Source organism: Diadema antillarum, unplaced genomic scaffold (assembly GCF_040938485.1).
Source record: "Diadema antillarum isolate AM-2024a unplaced genomic scaffold, OU_Dant_1.0 seq00001612_RagTag, whole genome shotgun sequence".
Lineage (NCBI taxonomy): Eukaryota > Metazoa > Echinodermata > Echinoidea > Diadematoida > Diadematidae > Diadema > Diadema antillarum.
This window is the reverse complement of record NW_027272325.1, coordinates 331,511-353,914: the sequence shown is the minus strand read 5'-3', so window position 1 is coordinate 353,914 and position 22,404 is coordinate 331,511. Positions and strand designations below refer to the sequence as shown.

At 40.8% G+C, this 22,404-nt stretch overlaps 1 protein-coding gene across 1 annotated transcript in view; it reads left to right on the top strand.

Annotated features, from left to right (window-relative positions):
- Positions 1-21,916, top strand: part of LOC139711120 (nesprin-1-like) — a 69,974-nt gene extending 48,058 nt beyond the window's left edge. Inside the window, exons 4-15 of the mRNA XM_071623036.1 lie at positions 322-455; positions 2,546-2,732; positions 3,166-3,363; positions 7,370-7,686; positions 8,478-8,634; positions 9,444-9,540; positions 14,578-14,780; positions 15,285-15,464; positions 17,322-17,471; positions 19,089-19,307; positions 20,539-20,729; positions 21,616-21,916. Coding sequence (XP_071479137.1) covers positions 322-455; positions 2,546-2,732; positions 3,166-3,363; positions 7,370-7,686; positions 8,478-8,634; positions 9,444-9,540; positions 14,578-14,780; positions 15,285-15,464; positions 17,322-17,471; positions 19,089-19,307; positions 20,539-20,729; positions 21,616-21,835 — 2,253 coding nt within the window. The 3' untranslated portion in view covers positions 21,836-21,916. The remainder of the gene's footprint in view (positions 1-321; positions 456-2,545; positions 2,733-3,165; positions 3,364-7,369; positions 7,687-8,477; positions 8,635-9,443; positions 9,541-14,577; positions 14,781-15,284; positions 15,465-17,321; positions 17,472-19,088; positions 19,308-20,538; positions 20,730-21,615) is intronic.
- The last annotated feature ends 488 nt before the right edge of the window (positions 21,917-22,404 follow it).

Below are 22,404 nucleotides of genomic sequence, written 5' to 3'. Positions count from 1 at the left end.
TCACCAACAGCAGAAAAGTGACATATCCAACTTCAGTTATAGATTTTATCTGTAAACTAGTTGCAATTTAAAATAAAAGAACAAAACTTAAAATCATTGTTTCATCTACAATGCATTACAAATGTCTTATTACTCTTTAAGCGAATTTAGACTGTCAAAATGGCCAGTAGAATTTCATGCATGAGGAATCTATCCACCCAGAGAGAAGTTAATGAATTGACTTTTACATAAAGCTGTTCTCACTGTGTTCAGTGAAATCATGATTCTTGAATATTGTAGCATCCTTTGCATAAATGTCCTTGTTTTTTTTAATCCCACCAGGCATTCCAGCGTAAAGTCCATGAAAACCTGGCCCAGCTAGAGATGCTGAACAAGCAGTATCGCCGCCTGGCCAGGGAGGGGCGGACGGACAGTGCCAACCAACTCAGGAGCCTTGTGCACACAGCAAACGATAGGTGAGGCACAGGAGGGGGTAAAAACAAAAATCGGCAAATTACAAACAACCAGTCCATGGCAGGACACAAGCTGCCGAACATGACAGCAGTGGCAAAACATGAGTAAAGGTGCAATAAATGAAGCTAAATTGTAAATAAGGATGACAGTCTGCGTTATTTCATTTTAGTGCATTGAGCACTCTGCAGTAAAAGAAGAAATGTGTGTAATCTTAAGTGTGTCTCAAAGATATACGCGATTAAAGGGATGGTACAGTATTGGTGGAGATGAGAATTGGGCTTTTAACTTTTTGCGACATACCGAGAAAACACTTATGAAATAGTACAGAGCCTACCATTTTAAGAGGAATTCAAAGTTCATTTGATGAAAATAGGGTTTGGAATGACCGAAACATCCAAAAACAAAGTAAAACAAAGCGATTATAATAAAGTGTGGGTCCCACACTTATTAGAATCGCTCTGTTTTGGATACATTATCTCAGCCATTTCAAAACCAATTTTCATCAAATAAACGTTGAATTCCTCATGGAATTACATGCTCTTTCATATTTCATATGAGGTTTCTCATTATCTCACCAAAAAATGTTAGAAACCTGAAATTAGGTCTTAACCAAAACTATACGATCCCTTTAAAGCCAGCCGCACACTATACGACTTTCGGTCGCACGACTAAGCAACTTTGGATCTGAAATAAACAAGCATGTTTATTCTGAGGCTAGTGTGATATATCCAAAGTCTGTCAGTCGTGCGACTGAAAGTTGTATAGTGTGCGGCAGGCTTAACCCGTTATAAGGATGAATCCCAAGTATTCTCGGGCAGGTGTCTATGGGAAATGCATGTTGTAGCAAAATCGGCCCGCTTATATCGGGTTAAGATTTATTGGGACAGTAACCCAGAAGAATCGATCAGAACATGCTGAGACAGATGGACACAATATTTCCTAATGACATCTTTTTGGAGTCTATCATGGGACAAGAGTTAATCAAGGTTCTCCAGCTGACAGTGCATAGTTAGCAGTAGGATGGGTATGTGAAATAATATACAAATAGTGAATGGTCACGAGTGCAATGGTACGAGATTTCGCACAAGGTGAAAGATAGAGGCGCTCTATTCAACGAGGCAACGAGGCAACGAGGCGAAACCGAGTTGAATAGTGCGCCTCATCTTTCACCGAGTGCGAAATCTCGTTCCATTGCGCGAGTAAAGACCATACACTATTTGTTTTATACAACACCTCGAACGTCAACGGATTTGGTACTCACAGATTCTTGAATTTAGCACAGAAATGGCAACCATTTTCCGTGAAAGACGAATGAGTAGCCTCACAGTCGCAGTCACCGTGTATGTACATGTACATGTTAACGTGTACGTACATACACATGTATGTGCGAAACGAAGTTGTTTACAAAAAATGAGTGACAAAAGTACGCGCTTGTAGTTGTTGAGTGTGCGCGGCACATGTTTGTTTATTGTGACATCAGAGAGCATGCAATAGAACATTTTGGTCGAACCAAAATTGCACACTGAGACAGCCAGAGCGTGCAATAGAACCTTTCACTAAATGTCACGTGATGGGCAATCGACCAATCGGATAGCTACATTCTAAATAGGTGTTGTATAATGTGTGCCATGACCAACAAACAGCCATCTAAGCACACAAAAATAGAAGCAACCCTCAGTCAGAAGCAGTATTACATAGTAATGTGTTTGGTACCAAGTCTGTATATGCTAGAGCTGCTGTTGTGATAGGATATAGTCATAATTTGATCTTATGATATTACTTTCATTGGGGAAAAAAATGATGCAATAGCAGTTAGCATCCAGAAATTTAATTTCTTCAATTTACAGTGTTTGCTGTCATTAACTTATCTTGGTTAGAATTAAAAGCAGGTATGTGATTGTATTTCATTGCTAGTGCAATTACCAAGTCAACCTTCATTGATTGGCCATTATCAAAATGGAAGAAAATATTAGAACTGTGCATTTATCAGAGAAGAAGGGTGAATGTTTCCTGGTGAAAACATTGCTCATTCATACAGTTAAATGATTATAATGAAGAGTAACACTGCCCTCTCTTGTTCATCATCCAACAGGTGGGATGCTCTCGCCAGGCGGTGCTGCAGTGTGTTACGGCGGCTGAGGGCCCAGCAAGGCCTGAGGGACGAGTTTGAAGGGACCAGGGAGAGCATGGTGGTCTGGCTGACCGAGCTGGACCTTCAGCTGACCAACATCGAGCACTTCTCCCAGTCAGACATCTCCACCAAAACCAAACAGATGAAGGTCAGTAAACGTATGGTCACTCTAAGGTCATGCCATCTCATGCTTAAGAACTAATAGCCCCTGATCCAGAGTTAAGTTAGTAGAATGAATTATCAGTTGACTCAAAGAAACACAAAGAAATATAATGCATACACTGCATGCATATATGACAGTATCAAGGACTTTTCATTCAGTGAGTTTTGTTGGCCGCACTTTATTCTGCTGCTGTTATACATTTTATCATAATTTCTTATAAGCTGTATAATTGCTGACTGCCAAATAATGCAGTATGTGAAAAGTTAAGTTTTTTAGGAAATAAACTGTGAAAGATTGTGAAATTGAGCACAGCTTGCTGCACACTTAATACTCTAAGAGATGGTGTTACATTGTAATTACCCAAGGTGATATTATCCCTGTGTGTAAACCATCTCATCTACCATATTACCCAACCCAGGCATTCCAACATGAGATCGAACTGAACCAGGTGCGGCTTGACGAGATCGATAGCTACGCCCGTTCCCTGATGCAGCGCTGCGACCAGAACGACGCGGCCGAGATCCAGGAGGAGATGGACGAGCTGCGTCGCTATGCCGACGAGGTCTTTGCGAGGGTCAGCAAGTTCCAGCGGAAATTGGAAAGAATCACTGCCACGGTGAGTGTCAGTGCACTGTATTCACACTCATGAGCATTCCCCTGTAGTTGATTTAGCTAAATCTTCATCCTCAAAGATGGAAGCCCTCCTCTATGTTTCAGTGAAATACTGGGGGTGGGGAGTACTGAATTAGAGCTTGCATAAATTGATCACTCATCAGAAAAACCTATTCACATATCTCTGGGTTATTTCAATTCAATTTCTTTTCTTTTTTTCATCAATTCAATTCAACTGTTACCAAAAAAAGTGATGTCTACAGTGTATATGTTCTTGTCGGAAAATGAAATAAAAATTGAAATTGTAAAGTTATACTTGTAGCAGTCATTGTGTTTGGTAGAATGTAAATATCTTCATTTGGAAGCAAATGCAATGAGCATGGGAGTAAAAGTCAAAAATCAGTTTCTTTTTTCTCTTTCTTGTTATGTTTTGTTTTTGCCAATGCAGAAGACTTTTCTGTAGTGCATGTAATATGTATTTGAATTTCATATCCTTCAGATGAATTCTTGAGCAGTGGGGTCACAAGATAGGGGGGCTGCCATCTTCCGAGATGCATGATTGCTAGTTTGAGGTCAAGAAATATGGCGCATCAAAACTGTGTACTAACAAAGCATAGCAAACTTACAATCCTCTCATCCATCTTCCTCATCTCATTAGGGGAAAGAAGAAAATTTCCAGTCTGTGCTAGTCTTGCACTGCATTGGCAGAATATAACCAATTCTTTACTGTAAGCCATATATGCCCATGCCTTGAAAATGCCGTGCATTTTGACAAAATTTGTATCATCCCATGCTCTGTACCAACTTACACTTGACTCAGCTAACAGTCCTGTCAATCATTCTGTCTCATTGTCTTAAAGGTCACGCCCATTCTGTAGAGATGTTGACACTACGCTGTCATCTCTGTCACCTCAACTTTTTTTCCTGGTAGAAGTTTGCATTTTTTGTTTCAAATTCACTGTTGAAAGTTGTACATTTACTACTGTTTACATCTTCCTTTTCACCTGTACAATTCTCTTATAATTCCAGATTTTGTTGATATATCATTCGAAAATGCTTCATTAATCTTTTACTCCTGCATGCATGCATTCTTTCTTTTCCAATGCATCTCGTTCAGAAGTTATTTGATTAATACTGAATAAATCACTGCAGTAAAATTGTTCTTCAGTCTTCTTAAACTTTTACTAATGTATGGAACAAGCTTGTTCAGTAACCTGTTCATTACATATAGATATATTGCATTACTTTGGGTAAAGTCAAAGGAGACAAATGAAATTTTGATGTTTCAACTTTTCATTGTACTGATGTGAATTCTGTTGAAATCCTACTGCAAAATGTGTGCTCCCAATACTTTGTATACAGTTGGAAGTATTTCATTGAAACAAATCAGTTTAGCATGGTTACCTGGAGCAGTCCCTTGAACTTTGACCCTCATTAACCACCAACACCTTGTGACTGGCATCACGTCAGATGTAAAATCATTCATTTGTGACTGCAGCTCAGGAAACCTAGAGCAGAAGGCAGTCTGACAAACATGTAATTGTCCCACTCTGTTGGATCGGAACGAGGCATTTTGGTGGTGTTTAGCCTTGATTGTCTCAGTCAAAAGGTTTCGGATGAATGCCGAGAGAGAACGTACGTGTAGGTGGAATAAAAAGGAGCTGCCCACTCATGATTTGGGCCGCTTAGTCACTAGGGGAGGTGCAGCTTTGCAGGGGAGATTTGCACTATCTTTTCTGATGAGACAGTTGAGATCTAATGTGTCCAGGCTTGTTTGACATGGGACGTAGGAATATTTCTGCCATGCCATAAGTCATGGGTGAGGCCTTACATTGGGGATCATGTTCAGTGTACCCCAGCCATCTGCCTGACTGGCACTAGTGAAAGACTTGCTGCCTGTCCCCAGTGTCGGATCTGCAGCAGAACAGTTCTGTTTTTGTGCTGTTTGTTGAGTTCGCGGGAGAGAGATATAGTACAATATGGCCAGTCGCGTGAGTCGCAAGAAGAGACTTCGTTTGAAAGCCCGTAAGCTGGCTTCTCGCATAAACTGCATGAGAACGAAGGTACTGTGTTAATAATGTTGTCCCAGATTTATCAACCATTCTTTCGGTGACTTTTAACATATCTGTTGTAAATAATATGAAGGATCATGATGTAATGTCTGTGGTGCCTGTTCAGAAAGGTAGACTGTGACAAAGCATATGATTTGTTGTATCCTAAAAGGATATGGACTAGATCTAAATAGACTTCTGTACACCATCAATGCTCTTCTTTTTTTTAAGTGGACAGAGCATAATGTAGCTGACGTAATACTGACATATTTTAGTGGGAGTGACTAGTGGAGAGGGTATGCGTCACAGGAAGTAGAGATTAATATGGTCAAGTTAAATGTTGGTCTTGCGTCCATGAAGTCCTGTGAGTCAGGTTCTCCGTGACGTTGCACTTGCTGCGACACTTGATTTTGGCAAATTCATGCAAATGGCAGAGTCACAGCAGTTTGATGCATTGTGGGGTGATAGATAATCCATTGTGTGAAGATGTGAATTGGGTAGTAGAAGATGTGAATATAAAACTGCCTTGATTTATTTTGGAATTGCAAATGCACACATCAATTGTGCCAATCATTTCAATCTGTTGATTATTTCTCTCCTTTTGGATATATCTCAGTGCATTCAAGCTCTAACATAGACTGCAGTATTCAACTTTCTTTTCCTTCTCGCTAACACTATGCTTACCTGAATGATAGGGCGAATCGTCAGCCATACCATTCGATTATTTCATGGTTGGCCCGACCAAGGTATGAAACAAGAAAACAATTCCAAAGGCTTCTTTGGCAGTCAGAGCTGTTGATTGTGTGTTAGGTTTTCCTTTTATTTCCATCCTTCTTTTAAAGCTTTTATAAGTTTTGATGTTGTGCAACATGTTAAATCAATGCCTTTGTTTTCCAAGGAAGATATACAATGTACAATGTGTATTTGTGCATGTCCCATATTATGACAGACAAGCATTGAAGATCCTAATTATCCATTGCCTTGACATGAAATGTCTTGCGTCATTCCCTTAGATTTATTTCTGTACATTGTGAAGTAGTTTAGACATTGTATACTATGTTTCCACCCGTTGGTGATAATTTGTTCATAGTTCTATGTTGCTTGCCCTCGTATCATTTCATTTTTGTTTTTATGTTTCTTTATCAATTTTTCAGTGTTAACCTATATAGATTCCAATCTCAGCTGAAGTAAGAATTGCATTTGCATTTGTGATTGTAATCCATTTGTTTTTCCTCCTTGCCTCTGGTAGTTCATTTGTTAGACAAGATTTGTGTATTTGTGTACTTCCCATGTGGGATTTTTTTGTATGTGTGTCTGTTTATTTGTTTTTCTTTTTTCATGATGATAAAATCATGTTGTCACCCACTGAGAACAACTTGCCATAGAGAACCCTATTTTATGTTTTTAGTCAGTGAAGTACACATATACAGCAACATCTCTATGGTCTTATAGCACATCCCCAACATTTTACCAGAAAAACAGGCCACTTTTATATATCTATTGTTCCCCCTTTCCCCCCAGTTGTTATTAGCTGAGGTGTGTAGTTAAGCAGTCAATCTAATGATTGGTTAGCAGTTTTAAAATCCACCCAACACAGTGAATTACAAAACTCCAGACTAACTTTAGGCTGTATTAGGCAGTGCATGAAATGCTTTTTAATTACCATCAGTTCAACAAGTTTTCACCTTCCTACAGTGGACTGATTAAATGTCTCATGTCCTGTTAGTAATGTTTACAAAATTGTACCAAGGACTGAAATATAACCAGGGTTGTTCTGCTTGGTAGATTTGATAAGATAATAAAACCATTACATTGGTTAGCACACAATAATAGTTATTTTATTTGTTGTCTTTAAAGTGAGCACAAGTATCTGTGTTTTCCATCTGCACTGTATTTCCCTTTTTTCAAAGCCAATTCTTGATTTACTACAAAGCTGTTTGTCTGTATTTTGATGACCAGTATTCAAGCAGTGATGAGGAGGATGAGGAAGGTAACTATGAGGAACCTATGAGCGGCAGCGACATCGAAGGCGACGACGACATTGACGGCGATTTCCCCACCCACCTGTCACCCGACCGCACATTGCGGAAGCGATACGGGGCGGGCGTGTCGCCCGACCGTCCCCACCCCCACTCGAGGGACAGCTCGGCCACTAGGTCAGCCTCACCAGGCCCCAGCGAATACGTGTCGGGGAGGCTCACTCCAGTGAGCGGCGTCTCTTCACTGGACTGGGACATGTACATGACAACTAACGCCGAGGGTGAACCTGATGTTAGGTGAGCTTGCATCATAAGGAAAGCATTTTATTTCAGTATGGTAAATGAGAAGCTTGAAAGAGAAGCTGTTTTGCCCATAGAAAGACAGTAATCTTCATGTTCATGTAAAAATCGTGGTTCAGTGTCACCTTAGGACTGAACACAGCCATTATACCCATTGCCTTATGAGGGTATCGGGCTCCAAATTTGAATGATAGCCAATTACTTTGCTCCATCATATGATCCGGAATCATATTCACAAGCTTTGCATGTTTCCCTGTTCATAAGAAGCAATGTTTCTTTTTTTATTATTATTGTTATTGAATGAAGATTTTTACAAAGTCTGTGTGTATTTATTTATTGTTTGTTGTTGTGTTTTGGGCGTCCATATCAAATGACTTGTTATAGTGATGTATACAGTCTGTAGTAATGTGCAAAATTGCTAGTATTACATCCTCATCAGAAACTCTTTCTCAATCACCCAAAAATTGACAAAATACAATTCAGGCTTTGCTAGGCAAACATACATTTCTCAAAATATATTGATTGGTTTCTGAACCACAAGTATACAGGGCAGAACTCATTATTGTAATTTGTGTAAATTCTCACATTCTTCTCTAAGATTGGAAGCAAACAGAGACCAAGATTACTCTTAGGAGTTCACTCATGGACAATAATCAGGGCCAAAAAGTAGAATGGCAAATATTTACACTGCGCAGGACCAATACACATACCAAAACATGCCCAAATTGACTGCAAATAAATTGTAGTAGAGTCATATAGATTATATGGATTTCTGTCGCCTCCTGTAGGTGGGGTAAGAACAAGCAGCGAGGGGGTGAGCCGGTGGACCCCAAGTACGCCCAGGAACTGATTGACAGTTGCACTTGTCAAGTTGAGGAGGCAGAGAACTGGGTGGGCTGCAAAACTCCCATCGGCCCTGACGTTGTTCCAGAAAAGTCTGCCTATGTGAGTATAAGTCGTCTCCTTCTTCTCTTCCTCTTCCTCCTCCTCCTTCTTCTCCTCCTCATCATCATCATCATCATCTTCCTCCTCCTCCTACTCTTCCCTTATTATCCCCTTCTGTTCCTTCTTTGTCTTCTTCGTCTTCTTCTTCTTCTGTAGATTTAATCTTTACTCCATGGAATGTCAAGTGAACTTGTAATGTGAGGGTCTCAAGTTCTTCAGGTGTCACAAATGTGATACTTGATGTGATGAAACTGGTCCATCTTCACTCTATAGCAATCATAAAGGCTACACTTTTTTAGAAACGGGTATATGAATAGACTAAATGTTGTGTGATAACTCTATCATATGCACCAGAAGTTAGAACTTTGTGAAGGCTTTGTTTCTAGTGAATTAACCCATTGAGGACGGTTTGATTTTGCTACAACACGCATTTCTCATAGACGCTTGCCCGAGTATACTTGAGACTTGTTCTCAATGGGTTGTGGAATAAAGTACTGGCCTTACCAGTTGCACTTGCATAAGAAGGTAACAAAAGAACAACTGAGGTAACCTTACATGGTAGTTTGAATCATGGTTTTGGGCTGTTCGGGATGATATTTCTTTTAGTGTCTCCAAAAGCAATTTGATGTCATTGGAACTGAGAAGCAAAACTGTTACAACGTCATGTTATTTTATGCCATGTTTGATTTCTGCTAGGGAATCACAATATTTTTTTTTTTCAGAGCTACATGTAATTTAGATGATATTTTTCTTTGCATTTTCACAAATGATTTAGAGATCATGTGGGATTATCTTTCCTTCCATCTTAGGACGCTCTGATGGATAACTGTCGGAGCTGTGTGGCAATAGTGAAGAGACTTGCACCCCAACTCACAGATGAACCAGCACTGTCCCACCAAATAGCAGGTAAGAAGCCTATTAAGTTTTGATTTTTTTTTATTGATGATGGAGAGCATACAAATCTCCTTTATTTCTTTCAACATTTACAATATATACAGTTAAAAAAGATGAAATACAACATAACCCACACATATTACACAAAGGGATGATATAGGTTATCAGAACAAACAAAGAGGTAACAAGTCAGACTTTAAAAAGGGCAGACTAAAAAAAAAAAAAGAACAAGAAAAGAGGAGTGAAGTATAAAGTGAAAGAAAAAGTTGTCCCATAAATGCCTCAAGGGCTTGCAGTGATGGGATCACCTGACTGTAAAGAGTTTGAATACACAAGAATAAAAGAAGGTGCAACGCTTGTTGGGTAAATTATGCAAGTGGTGGATCAAGTTGTGCAACAACGTGAAACTAATACTTGGCGAGGAGAAGGAATTTGAGTTGTTTTTTGAACGTCCTGTTAATTGGGAATTACGAATACTGGGCAGTAGCGAATTTCAATTATTAAAGAGGAAGTTTCCCCAAATATACATGTGGATTGAGTAAACGCAGCACTACTAGCAGAACACATCAGTGAAATTTGAGGAACATCAGACAATCCCGTCAAACGTTATGACTTTTTTAAGTTTCAGTGCTGCCATCAATGGATGAGATAGTCTTTTGGCAAGGCCTCGTGGCTGAAAAAATGACTAACTCCTCGCCAAGTATTATGGGTGAACGTGAGACCGAGCGCCTTTTGAAACCCGACATGAATTTCTTATCTTGAGCCTTGTTTCTCGCCGATTCTCCTACCAAAAAGGGTAGCGGCCAATCAGCGACCGCATTGCTCACAACACCATCGCATCTAATGAATACACATAAGTATGCATGTCGGCGGCTCGCTCATCCGTAGCTGCCTGCATTGCCAGCGCAGCGTTGACACGTCCTCATTAGCATACCAACTGTGATATGACTCATGAATGTATGAATAATTCATATTCGCCTTCGTCGGGATGCAGTAGGGAAAAAAACCCAGGTTTTAAAAGGCTTTGTGGCTGCGCCACTCGGTCTCGCGTTCACCCGTTTCTGGCAGTGCTCGATGTGGCGAGTTAGTCTCAATCTTCAGCCATGAGGCCTTGTCAAAAGGCTATGGATGAGAAGACTACAACATTTCGTGATGTCACTGCAGGGCAACAATATGTGACCCTGCATCACAAAACAAACAGAATGTCGGCAGACATGAAATTTTAGTTAAGAGCATATTCTGAAAGAGCAGACTTTAAGCTTTAAAATGATGTAAAACTCAAATCAAATGGACTCTCCTGACCTATCTACAATATTGGAAAGAAAGCACACACTCAGGAAAAGTGTGAACTGAGAATTGAGGCTCTGAAGTACAGTGTCTATTCAAGCGCTTAATCTTTACCAAGTTGTGCTGGCTGTGTGATAAATGGGACAAAAAACAGGAAGTAAACCACCAGAGTAACAACAATGAAGGGATTATCAGATTTAACTGAAATTGAGCATGCCTTATTAACAGATGCTGTCTATGATTAATTCCAACTTTCAAAGCAGTAGCATTATCCTTTCAAAAGTTATTAGAGTTGAAAGTGAAGAGTGTGTACAAGGTTTTTCAGAAATGAAAAGGGGACTCTAAAGACACACCTAATCACACTATTCTACCAAAAATAGTCGAGATGAACTGCTAAAAAACACACTTTCCTGCTCATTTTATGATCCCAAATTTTAGCATAATGTAGAAGAAGACTTGCTCTTTCAGGAAATATGAAAAAGTCATGATCAGCTAGGTTGACCCATTTCACCTATTTTCAGTCCTCGAGCAAAATCAGTGTGTTCAACTTTTTGTTCGTTTTGTAATGCACGTGTCAAATAAAAAAAGAAAATGGAAAGAGAATTCAACATAATTGTATTTTTTTAAAGCATAATGAAAGAGCACTTGAGGGACATGATCAAGGATCTTGGATACTGGGCAGAAAATTTCTAGAAAGCTTCTTGGTCACAATTCTTGACAGGTGTCCCATCTGTAAAGTTCTTCTTTGGGACAGTTTGATATTGAGCAGTACGCGATGAAATGATCGCTGAGAGAAACGTGAAATACACCTGACTTGACTTCGGTGTGGTCGTTGATATAAATCAAGTCGATGGTGCTTTCAGTTACAATGTCTTCTTCCTTACATGAATATCTTCTGTATCGCGTTCTCATTGGATCCTTGATCAGCTGCTTTGACTGACAGCACTGTTCTTCCATCCCTTTGAGAGTACGTAGTTTTGATTCTGCTGTGGATCTTTGTGCTGCTGCTGCGTCAGCAGTCTTCATGTCAAAATTGAAATCTCTGAGTATAACAGAGTTTGTCTTACATCAGCATGTTTTTCCCTTGGTGGAAGCACTGTCAGCATCTTTGCTGGCACCAGATTTTGTGTCTTTCTTTTCACTGCATCTGCAGATTTTTCTTGCTTACTTGCACAAGAGTCTACATTTCTCATGAGCTTTTAGTTCATGAATGTTACTCACTAACTTCTCGAGGGCTGAAATCTTGTCACATGTTCCAGGAGGGATGTAAACGTCTAGAATTCGAAGTACTTTACACTGCTTACATTTTTAGCTCACCTGAGCCAAAGGCTCAAGTGAGCTATTGCGATCGCCCTTCGTCCGGCGTCCGACGTGCGTCGTCCGTCGTCCGTCGTCCGTCGTCCGTCGTCCGTCGTGCGTCGTGCGTAAACTTTTTACATTTTCATCTTCTTCTTGAAAACCCCAAGACCGATTTTCATCAAACTTGGCAGGTAGCATCCCTAGGGGGTTAGGAACTCAATTTGTTAAAATGGGCACCATGCCCCACCCAGGGGTCCCCAGGGGAGCCCAAACCCCCCAAAATTAAGGAATCTGTAAAAATCTTCTTCTCTAGAACCAGAAGTGATAGAGCTAAGTTAATACTATGAGTTAGTACATTGATGACTGTAGTTTCAAGTTTGTTCATGGCAGAATCAGGGGTGCCCCCCTTGGGACCCAGGGGAGGGGGGTGGGGAAGGGTTCTAATGGGGCCTAAATTGTACATTTTCATCGTCTTCTTGAGAACCCCATGACCCATTTTCACCAAACTTGGCAGGTAGCATCCCTAGGGGGTTAGGAAATCAATTTGTGAAAATGGGCACCATGCCCCACCCAGGGGGCCCCCAGGGGGCCCAAACCCCCCAAAATTAAGGAATATCCGCAAAAATCTTCTTCTCTAGAACCAGAAGTGATAGAGCTAAGTTAATACTATGAGTTAGTACATTGATGACTGTAGTTTCAACTTTGTTCATGGCAGAATCAGGGGTGCCCCCCTTGGGACCCAGGGGAGGGAGGGGGTGAGGAGGGGTCCTAATGGGGCCTAAATTGTACATTTTTATCTTCTTCTTGAGAACCCCATGACCTATTTTCACCAAACTTGGCAGGTAGCATCCCTAGGGGGTTAGGATCTCAATTTGTTAAAATGGGCACCATGCCCCACCCAGGGGGCCCCCAGGGGTCCCAAATCCCCCAAATGAAGGAATCTTTATAAATCTTCTCTAGAATCAGAAGTTATATATAGAGCTGAGATAATACTATGAGTGAGTACATTAATGACTGTAGTTTCAAGTTTGTTCATAGGAGATCCAGGGGTGCCCCTCTTGGGTAGGGGGGGGGGGGGGGGGGGGGGGTGGTGGTTGGAAGGGTCCAAATGGGGGCCTGAATTGTACATTTTCATCTTCTTCCTGAAAACCTCATGATGGATTTTTGTCAAACTTGGCAGGTAGCATCCCTAGGGGGTCAGGATCTCAATTTATCAAAATGGGCACCATGCCCCACCCAGAGGGCCCCAGGGGGCCCCAATCCCCCCAAATTAAGGAATCTTAAAAAAATTGGGCCCTTATTGTACATTTTCATCTTCTACTTGAGAATGCCTGGTCAAATTTTGGTAGAGCTGTGAATAATTTAGATTAGTGACTGCGTGAAAGGTGAACTTGCGATACTCAGGTGAGCGCTAGACCCGCGGGTCTCTTGTTCAGTTTGCTTCGCAGCTGCCCCTGCTGTTGCTGACGCTCTGCCTTTGCCAGTGGTTTGGCCACTCTGCATTAGGAGGTTGACCAAGGTCTAATTCAACAAGTACAACCTCGAGGCTAGGGTCACAGTTCAGACACTTGTATCTCTCTGCCAAATCTGCCTTAACGTACATGTACATCATGACCCCTCCATGTGGACGGTTTTCAGAATTTGGCTTCCCATCTCGCCGTGCTATTATTTCAAAACCAGCCACCTCAAAGTGTGTGTCCCTGTTGCCATTCCTGAGCCAGTACGTCTCACTCAGTGTCATTATGTCTGTGTTGGTCCTGAATAGAAGCAACCAAAGCTATTACGCTTAACATATGTCAGTAACAATTCCAGGGCATCTGTATTTTTCATGAAAGAAAAGCTTCATACACCAAACAATGTATTTGTGTGTGTGGTATTCCTAATATAAACACACTCCAGATGCAAATTTTCATCAAGGTTTTGGTGGGTTTGTTTTGTGGTTTTTTTTCTTCACAGTAATCCTCTTGACCTGTTCATTTGATATCATGAACCACCTCTCTTTTGTGCATTCCTGGAATGGGTTTTCAATCTACTCAAATGGAAAAAAACACACACTTTTTCCTAGACTTGAAGGCTAATGGGACTATACATGTTGTCTCCTTATCAAATTAAATGTTTGGCGAGTTGGCAGGTCATGCTGGTTTTGTTTTGAGGGATGGTCACATGGTTGGTCCCATCTTGGTTTTGCTCCTATCCCCCCCCCCCCCCCCAAGATTTGTTGACTGAAGGGGGCATGAGAGAATGAGCTAGTGGGGTACATAGGAGTACCGGTACTTTCTCTCTCTTAAAATGGAACTACAGTGTACTCACAAAAGAAACCAACAATCTGTACAGTGGATGGCTTACCGCCATTGTCTTTTGATAGTCAGATTACCGGTCGCTTTCGTTCTCACCCCATCTCGTCTTTCCCCCTTCCTACCACCTCACCATGCCCCCCCCCCCCCCCTCCCACCCACCCTCAAGGTCTGGTGAGCCGATGGGAGGTTCTCCAGGGGGACCTGCTAGAGAGGGGAGCTCACCTCCAGCACAACTACCAGACTTGGCAGCAGTACGACAACGACCTCAACAACCTCAACGCCTGGCTGGACAAGGCCGAGGCCACGCTCAACTCGCAGGCCAGCGGAGGCGACGTCGGCGATCTCGAGGACATGATCAGGTTATTCAGGGTGAGTTCTAAGCAAGTTCCTTCTAGTTACAGACCACTATGTCCTCCACAACTGCAGTTGTATTAGAATTTATTCCCTTTTGATATGTTGTCATATATTTTGTCTTCTTCTCAAGTTACTGTGAAGTCAGTGTACAATGTACTTGTGCTTAGCTGAATTAAGTGATTAATGAATCAATGATGGTTCAATGATAACTGTAAGAGTTGGGAGCTGAAAGAGATTTGTCATATCTTTATCATTGCTATTACTCAAAAACATTGAACGGTATAGTGTCTAGGCTTATTTATGTTGATGAAGGGCAGTTTGTCAATCAGTTGCAATCTGTCATTATTCTTATTTGTGTTGAATATTTAGCATGAGGTAAGGAAGAGCTCGATGTCAACCCAAGAAAAAAAGATGGCAGACAGTGATGAAAAAAAAATAATGGTTGGGGATGAAAAAGGGGAAGAATTTTCTGTGGACTTGTCTTCAGTGTTATTAATATTCTGTATGTCCCACCCACAGGATTTCATGCTGGCTCTGAATGCCCGGCGGACCATCGCCTATTCCATCAACCTGTGCAGCCAGCAGTTTGTCGACCCGGACACTCCCCAGGGCCAGGAGCTGAGCTACCGGCTGCAGGTGATGAACAGGCGCTGGGAAGGGGTGTGCGCCAAGGCCGCCGACTGGCAGAAGAGGTTACAGGTGGGTCAAGAGAGAGGCATGCCATCTCCCAAATTTTGACTCCATGCTAGCTTCACTATAATGCAGGATTCACATGACTTTACTAACAGAAGTGTGCCAGGTGTGGTGCCAACTGCGAAGTTAGGAAAAGCTAATACACACACAGAGGGATATAATGTATTAGTAATGTCCAAAGATGGAGGATCTTGCTCAAAAATTGTAGAGAGAAAAGAGTTCATGCATAGGTAATACCTTTTTTGAGCCAAATTTGACGAGATATCAGCAGCCACAGTGAATTTTCAGAACTTTGTAGTACCTACAAAGAATAAAAAATAGATGACAGTAGCCTACATGTATATGTAATACTGTATATTTCATTTTGTGTAAATGAAAGATAATACATTTGTGAATCAGATCCCACCGTATGCTATGAGACATCTAACATACATTTTATGTCATTAGTTTCTTCACCCTCAGTTATCAGCATTCAAATGAATTCCAAATTACCAAGAAAATTGTGCCAGGCTAGAATCGGTCTCCGTGGCAGGAGATATATTTTGTACTTCCACAAATAGATTGAGCAGATTGCCAAGACTTAACAATGAAAATGATTGTGTTGTGGTTACGCTCTTCATAGCACTAACGTTTAGAAAATTCCCGGATGCGGTTTCAGTGAGTGAGGTTATGAATGGGCGCATTTGAACAAATATGACAAAGTACACATGCCTGAGTGTACGCAGAGAAGCACAAACACCTACGCATGACTGGAATGAGCTATTGTTTGTTTGTGTTTTTATTTACGCTAGGAAAAATAATAACCAGGGTAAAATTTCACTTTGCCTGCCATGCCTTTGTCCTCGAATCCATTGTGTTTTATGGTTCAGTAATTATCGGATAAACAAGGCATAAAAGGATAGGCCATCTTTGATTCGGACCAAAATAAGACAGATGCATTCTAGATATGCGGGGAAAAAATTGTTTGATATGTATATGATAACGGGATAATTTACTGCAACGTGTTCATAAAGGCAAATATTTGGGACACATATTGGTCAAATTTATCATATTTTACACCTTGTTTGATCAGTTGACAGAGGGGGCGTATTGTCCTTGATGTGGTTTGGTGAAGTAGCAGTATATGGTACAGGTTTCTGCATGCCAATACTACCGATGCATAATTTCAATGCGCATAGACCTATACTTCTTTCTCTTGATAACAGAAGCATTAAGTTTTGTTGATGAGATTGGTCATATTCTGAATAGGACATGAATAGTTTCATTTTATTCTGTAGAAATAAGGTCGAGAGCTGACCTCCTTCTTCACATCTCAAAGTTGCTCTTATTTTTCTTTTCTTTTTTTCTCTTTCTTTATGCATTTCTGGAATGGGTAGTATTAAAGTAAGGCAAAAGAAACTGAGTTTTTGAAGGTCTAAGGTGCAGAATGTAACCACATATTATTTACTGACATTTTGCAGTAATTCACACTTTTCACATATTGCTAGAAATCATTTCCATTGTGCATAACCCTGTTTGCCGCCAGTCAACATTTGCCATTTCTAATGTCATCTAGAAGTATACATCAACCTTAAGAAATGAGCCAACAGTGCCTCCTAATCTGCAGCACTGGTTTGCAGCCTTTGAGGGTTGTGGCTAACAAATGAGAAGGAATTGTTCTCTCATGCCACTTATGCGGATGCAATTTTTATCAGCATTGCTTTTCTACGCGTAAGTTACAAAAAAAAAATGATAGTTTTGAAGTGTTTTCTATTGAGCAAATTCATAACATTTAAGTACACCAGGTTAGTCTCATACCTAGCCCACAATTAGCCCTTCAGTTTAGCCATGACAGTATGTGCTGTGTGCTCTCGTGTTTGTCAGATGGCAATTGTGCAGTGTGAGGAGTTCCACCAAACCACCAAGGACCTCGAAATGAGACTAGCCCAGATGGAGTCAGACATGAACGATAACGAGCCCATAGACTTGGACGCTGACGCAGACACGCTGAACAACCAGTACAGGGTCTTTGCAGTGAGTGGTTTTGATCGCACTGAGATGATCAAAATTTAACCCCCAACCCCTCAAACCCTCCCCTACCCCCACCCCAACATACCCTAGCAGCAACAAGAAAAACAAAGATCAATATCAAAGCCACCAACATTTTTGCACAAGTGTGAAACATATGCACAGTGTGGAGTTATGCTAATCCTATTCAGATTTGATAATGATATTATGCAGACTCCTTTATTTACATTTAGAACTCTTTTATGCCCACACACAGACAGGTGCGAGAGACATTATTCACTGATGCATTACAATAACGCTGCTCCCTTGTGCAGCTGCAGGCAGAGTTAATCGTGCAAATAGAATGTGGTGCAAATTTTCAATATCATTACTGAGCTAATACCATTAACAATTTACTTTTTCTCAGACATTTGATAGATTCAGCTCGCTCACCAGCAGTATATAGCTATCATATCATATTGTCCCATCGACCTACATTTTGTGCCATCATCTAGATATGACGTTCAAGTGGTATTCAGGGGTTAAAGGGACTGTACAGTACTGGTTTGAGGTGGGGATTCATGTTTTGAACATTCCTAAGTGAGATAATGAAAAGGTTCTTATGAAATAGCATGTAATTTTAAGAAGGATTCAACGTTTATTTGATGAAAATTGGTTTTCAAATGGCTGAGATATAAAAAAAAAGTGTTAATGATAAAAGGCGACATGCCACAACTTTATAAGAATCTCTTTGTTTCACCTTGTTTTTGGATATCTTAGCAATTTCAAAACCGATTTTCATCGAATAAACTTTTGATACCCCTTAAAACTGCATGCTCTTTGACATCTCATAGAGTAGTTTCTGAATATCTCGCGAAACGTTAAAAGCTAAATCCTCACCTCAACCAGAACTGTACACACCCTTTAAGTTTCAAATTGTCACTAGCTTTTGCTGCAGAATAGGTAGTGCATCTCCATATTTATTGATGTATAGATCTGTGGTTTATGTCTGTATCATTGTTAGTTTCAGTCAAAAGACAACACTTATACTTGTATCTGTAAATCACTTTCACGTGGGAGGAAAATAAAAGTGTATTCATTTGGAAAACGTGCCAACAACACACAGTTGAAGAAAGTTTAATTTATCAGAAGGATATTAAATCAAAGTTCAGTGTATGAATTTTTCAAGTGGCACAAAGGACCCTGTAGCAAATCAGCCGTAGCTATGGCTGAAAGGATGATCTTTCTCATGAGTGAAGAATGAATGTATAAAATAAAAAGTGATTCATTGACTGATATGAATGATTAGATCAAAATATGCAGGTTAATGAAGGGGCATATTGTGTGTATGAGATGGTTTGTGGCCAAATTAACTGACAAATAGCTAGTGTGCTGTGCACACAGGTTGTTAAAAATTGTGTAAGAACATCCAGAGAGTTGAATATATGTGTTGCTGGACTCACCAAGTGAGATATGAAGATGATGTAGATCATTAAAGATCAATGGTTGTGGGTGGGGGAGGGGATGGAGTAAGTATACACTGCAAGGTATGTAAGTATAAAAGCAGAGGTATGTTGAGATCACAAAAAGTGCACCAAATGAGATGATTAAAGTGAGAGACATCGCTTGACCTTCACATCCCAGGGCTTCAGGCGAGAGCTGGAGGCGATGATTCCGCGGGTGACATCGCTCAAGGACACAGCCGACCAGCTCCTCATGGACGTCGACTCGCCGGACTGCCGGGCCACGCGGGAGACCCTCCACCAGGTGGCCAAGAAGAGCGCCACCTTGCTGCAACGCTGCAACGACAACCTGGAGCAGCTGGAAACCAAGGTGGATCCGAGCCAGTTCCAACTGGACAGGGTGAGAGCAAATATCTTCGTTCATTATTCATAGCTTTCCTTTTCTTTCCTGTTCTTTTTCTTTCTGTCTTTCTTTCTTTTTTCTTTTTTGTCACTCTCTTTTAGGTTGTAAAAGTGATGTGATGTGCCCAGAGTTGCCAAGTGTCCCTGATTTTGCAGGAGGCTTCCTGAAAACTTTAATATTTCTTCATTTTGTGATATAAAGAGACTATCAAAATTTCCCTGATTTGGGAATTTTAGTTTTACGCCAATTGAGATACATGTAACACACAGGTGTCTTCCTGATTGCTACTGTATGTGGAATCTGCCTGATTTGAATGTTGGTAGCCCTGTGTGCTTAATTTACATTGTATGAAAAAATAAAATAAAAGAGCAAACGGGGAAGAAAAGCAAAAAGTTTGACGATATGTAACAAATTTGACTTGATTGTGAAGTAATAACCAAATCAATTTAATTGATCATTGTCTGTATAGTAACCTACATATGGAAACCTCTAAAATGGCAACTGTGATATGCAACCTGATGTCATGTGTGAACTTCAATGAAGGATATATTGTAAGGCCCACAGGATATCATGTTCGAAACTACAGCTTAGATTCCAACAATGGATCCCTCCTTCTTGAAATACATGTAGTGATTTTCTATCAAAATTTTGCAGATTTTAAATTCATTTTTTATGTTTTTGAAGGGAATATGATTTAAGGACTAAGTGTACATTGCTCATTATCTCATAGTTGCAATTTTTCATTGTACTTTATGTGTATGTTTACAATTGTGTGCCTTTTTGTTGCATAGTAATGAAAACAAAAAAAGAAAGAAAGAAAAAGAAGTATGATGTATGGCATAAAGGTCAGTTTCTGTTTCATATGTAGCTTGTACTTGGAAGATAGTCAGCATCTTACAACTTTTTAGCAAGATAAAACAATCCTTAACTACCAGAAAGGTTGACACTTTTAAGAATTATAGTGCTGTAAATCTGAAAATGGGATTATTGGCTTTGGTCATTAAATTTTGGTGGAGTCAACCTCACCTGCCCATTGAGAGTAGTCATGAATTTTGATTAATGTATTATTGGAAATTATTGCTATTTGTAGCTTATTAGATAACATTGACAGGGTAGTATTGTTAACAGCTATTTTGAACCGAGCATTTCAGTTCCGTTCCGTGTAGTATGAGCTGTGCTGTAATTTAAGTGAATCATGTTCTCTTTTTTACCATTATATCACTTCCAGCCTATGGATGAAAGCCCTATTCAGCCACGCTCTGTGATGCTACTTGGGGCCATGGGGGAGGTATCAGCAGACCTGGGTAGCCCCATACCGGGCCAGGGGAAGGCCAGTTCACCCATCTACTCCATCAGGCATTATGCGGATGCTACAACCAGCACTCTGGCTGGCAGACAACCAGTATCAGAGGTTGATGGGTGAGTAAAGACATCATCATCATCATCACCGCTACCACTACCACAACCACAAGCACTATTACTACTACTACCACTACCACGACCACTACCACTACTACTACCACTACCACTACCACTAATACTACTATTACCAATACCAATACCAATACCAATACCAATACCAATACCACTACCACTACCACTACCACTACCACTACCACTACTACTTCCACTTCTACTCCTACTACTACTGCTACTAGTACTATTGGTACCACCTTTACTACCACCACCACTGCTGCACTGTACCACCACTGCCACAACTATCACTACCACTACTGTTACCACTGCTACCACAGCTGTTACTGTTTTTGTATATGCCACATATTTAGCGAGTCTTATATTTTGCAAATTGAGACTTCCCAACAGTTTCACAAGTGGTTTAATTTGGGATTGTGAAGAACACGACTGAACGTAGAAAATGCACGCATGTCACATTTTATGTCAGGATCAAAGTTAATATTTTGCTTGTATTTAAATTCGCAAATAGCACCCAACTCGTGAAATTCACAAAAATAAAATTCTCACAAAATATTTGGCATAGGCAGTATTGTAATACTATCAGTTGGAGCAGTGCAGTCAAAGTGGATAGTAGCCTCTGACCTCCCAGATCTGAAGTTGGATTCCCATCCTGGGTGCTTACATTCATGAACAGGATGTTCCACCCACAGTGAATAATTCTTGATAATGTGGTGAAACAGATATTGCTAATATATGTAATGATTACTCAGTAAAGTAGTTTTATGGATGTGATGGCGTCGAGCTTGAATAAACTGTGTATTGAACCCCACAAATCTTGAGATGTATTTATCTATTTTGCACACTTCCCCTGTTACTTGCATTTAAACAGAGCTGCCGTCGTACCCACAGCGACCCACCGTGCAGGCAGACCCTTCCTCTCCCGTGCAGTGCGGGCCGCTCTACCTCTCCATCTCTTGATGCTCCTACTACTGGGCGTGGCCTGCCTCATCCCCATGACAGAGGAGGACTACAGCTGTACCCTTAGCAACAACTTTGCCCGCTCGCTGCATCCCATGCTCCGCTACACCAATGGGCCTCCACCTATCTAAGTGGACAGGCCTTGCCCTCTCTGTATACCTACAATGTACCCCCGTCCAGGCATCCATGGAAGCTTTGCTTACCTATTCTGGAGGTGCTCATGCCATTCAGTATGCGAGGGGTTGATCGGGACATGTGGACTATTTGTGGCACCTTCAAGATCTTGTGTTTGCTGAGCAGTACTCTAAGTGTGTGCCAGTGCCCAAACAGATTAATGATGGCAGCCTAACCCCCCGGATGTACTGGTTTACTTCCGCTATGACTCTTGTCACCAGAGAACTCTGTGGAGACCATTGGGGTTACAGAATCGAGCCAAATGCCTCTTCATTAAGTGCAATCGCTGAAATGTAACTATTTTTGTTGCTGTCTTTTTATTTTTTCCCCGACTTGTACCATCTCTAAATCGTCCACTCTAACCCAGCTTGGACTCGACCTAATAGTCTATACATCATTGCAGCACCATCGTCAATCGTGTTTAAGTTCGCTTTGCAGTGACGCCGACCGAAGTTCTTTCAAGGATATACAGAAATACATGTATTGGACAGAAACTCTTGACAAACTGAGATGTCTATCTATTGTG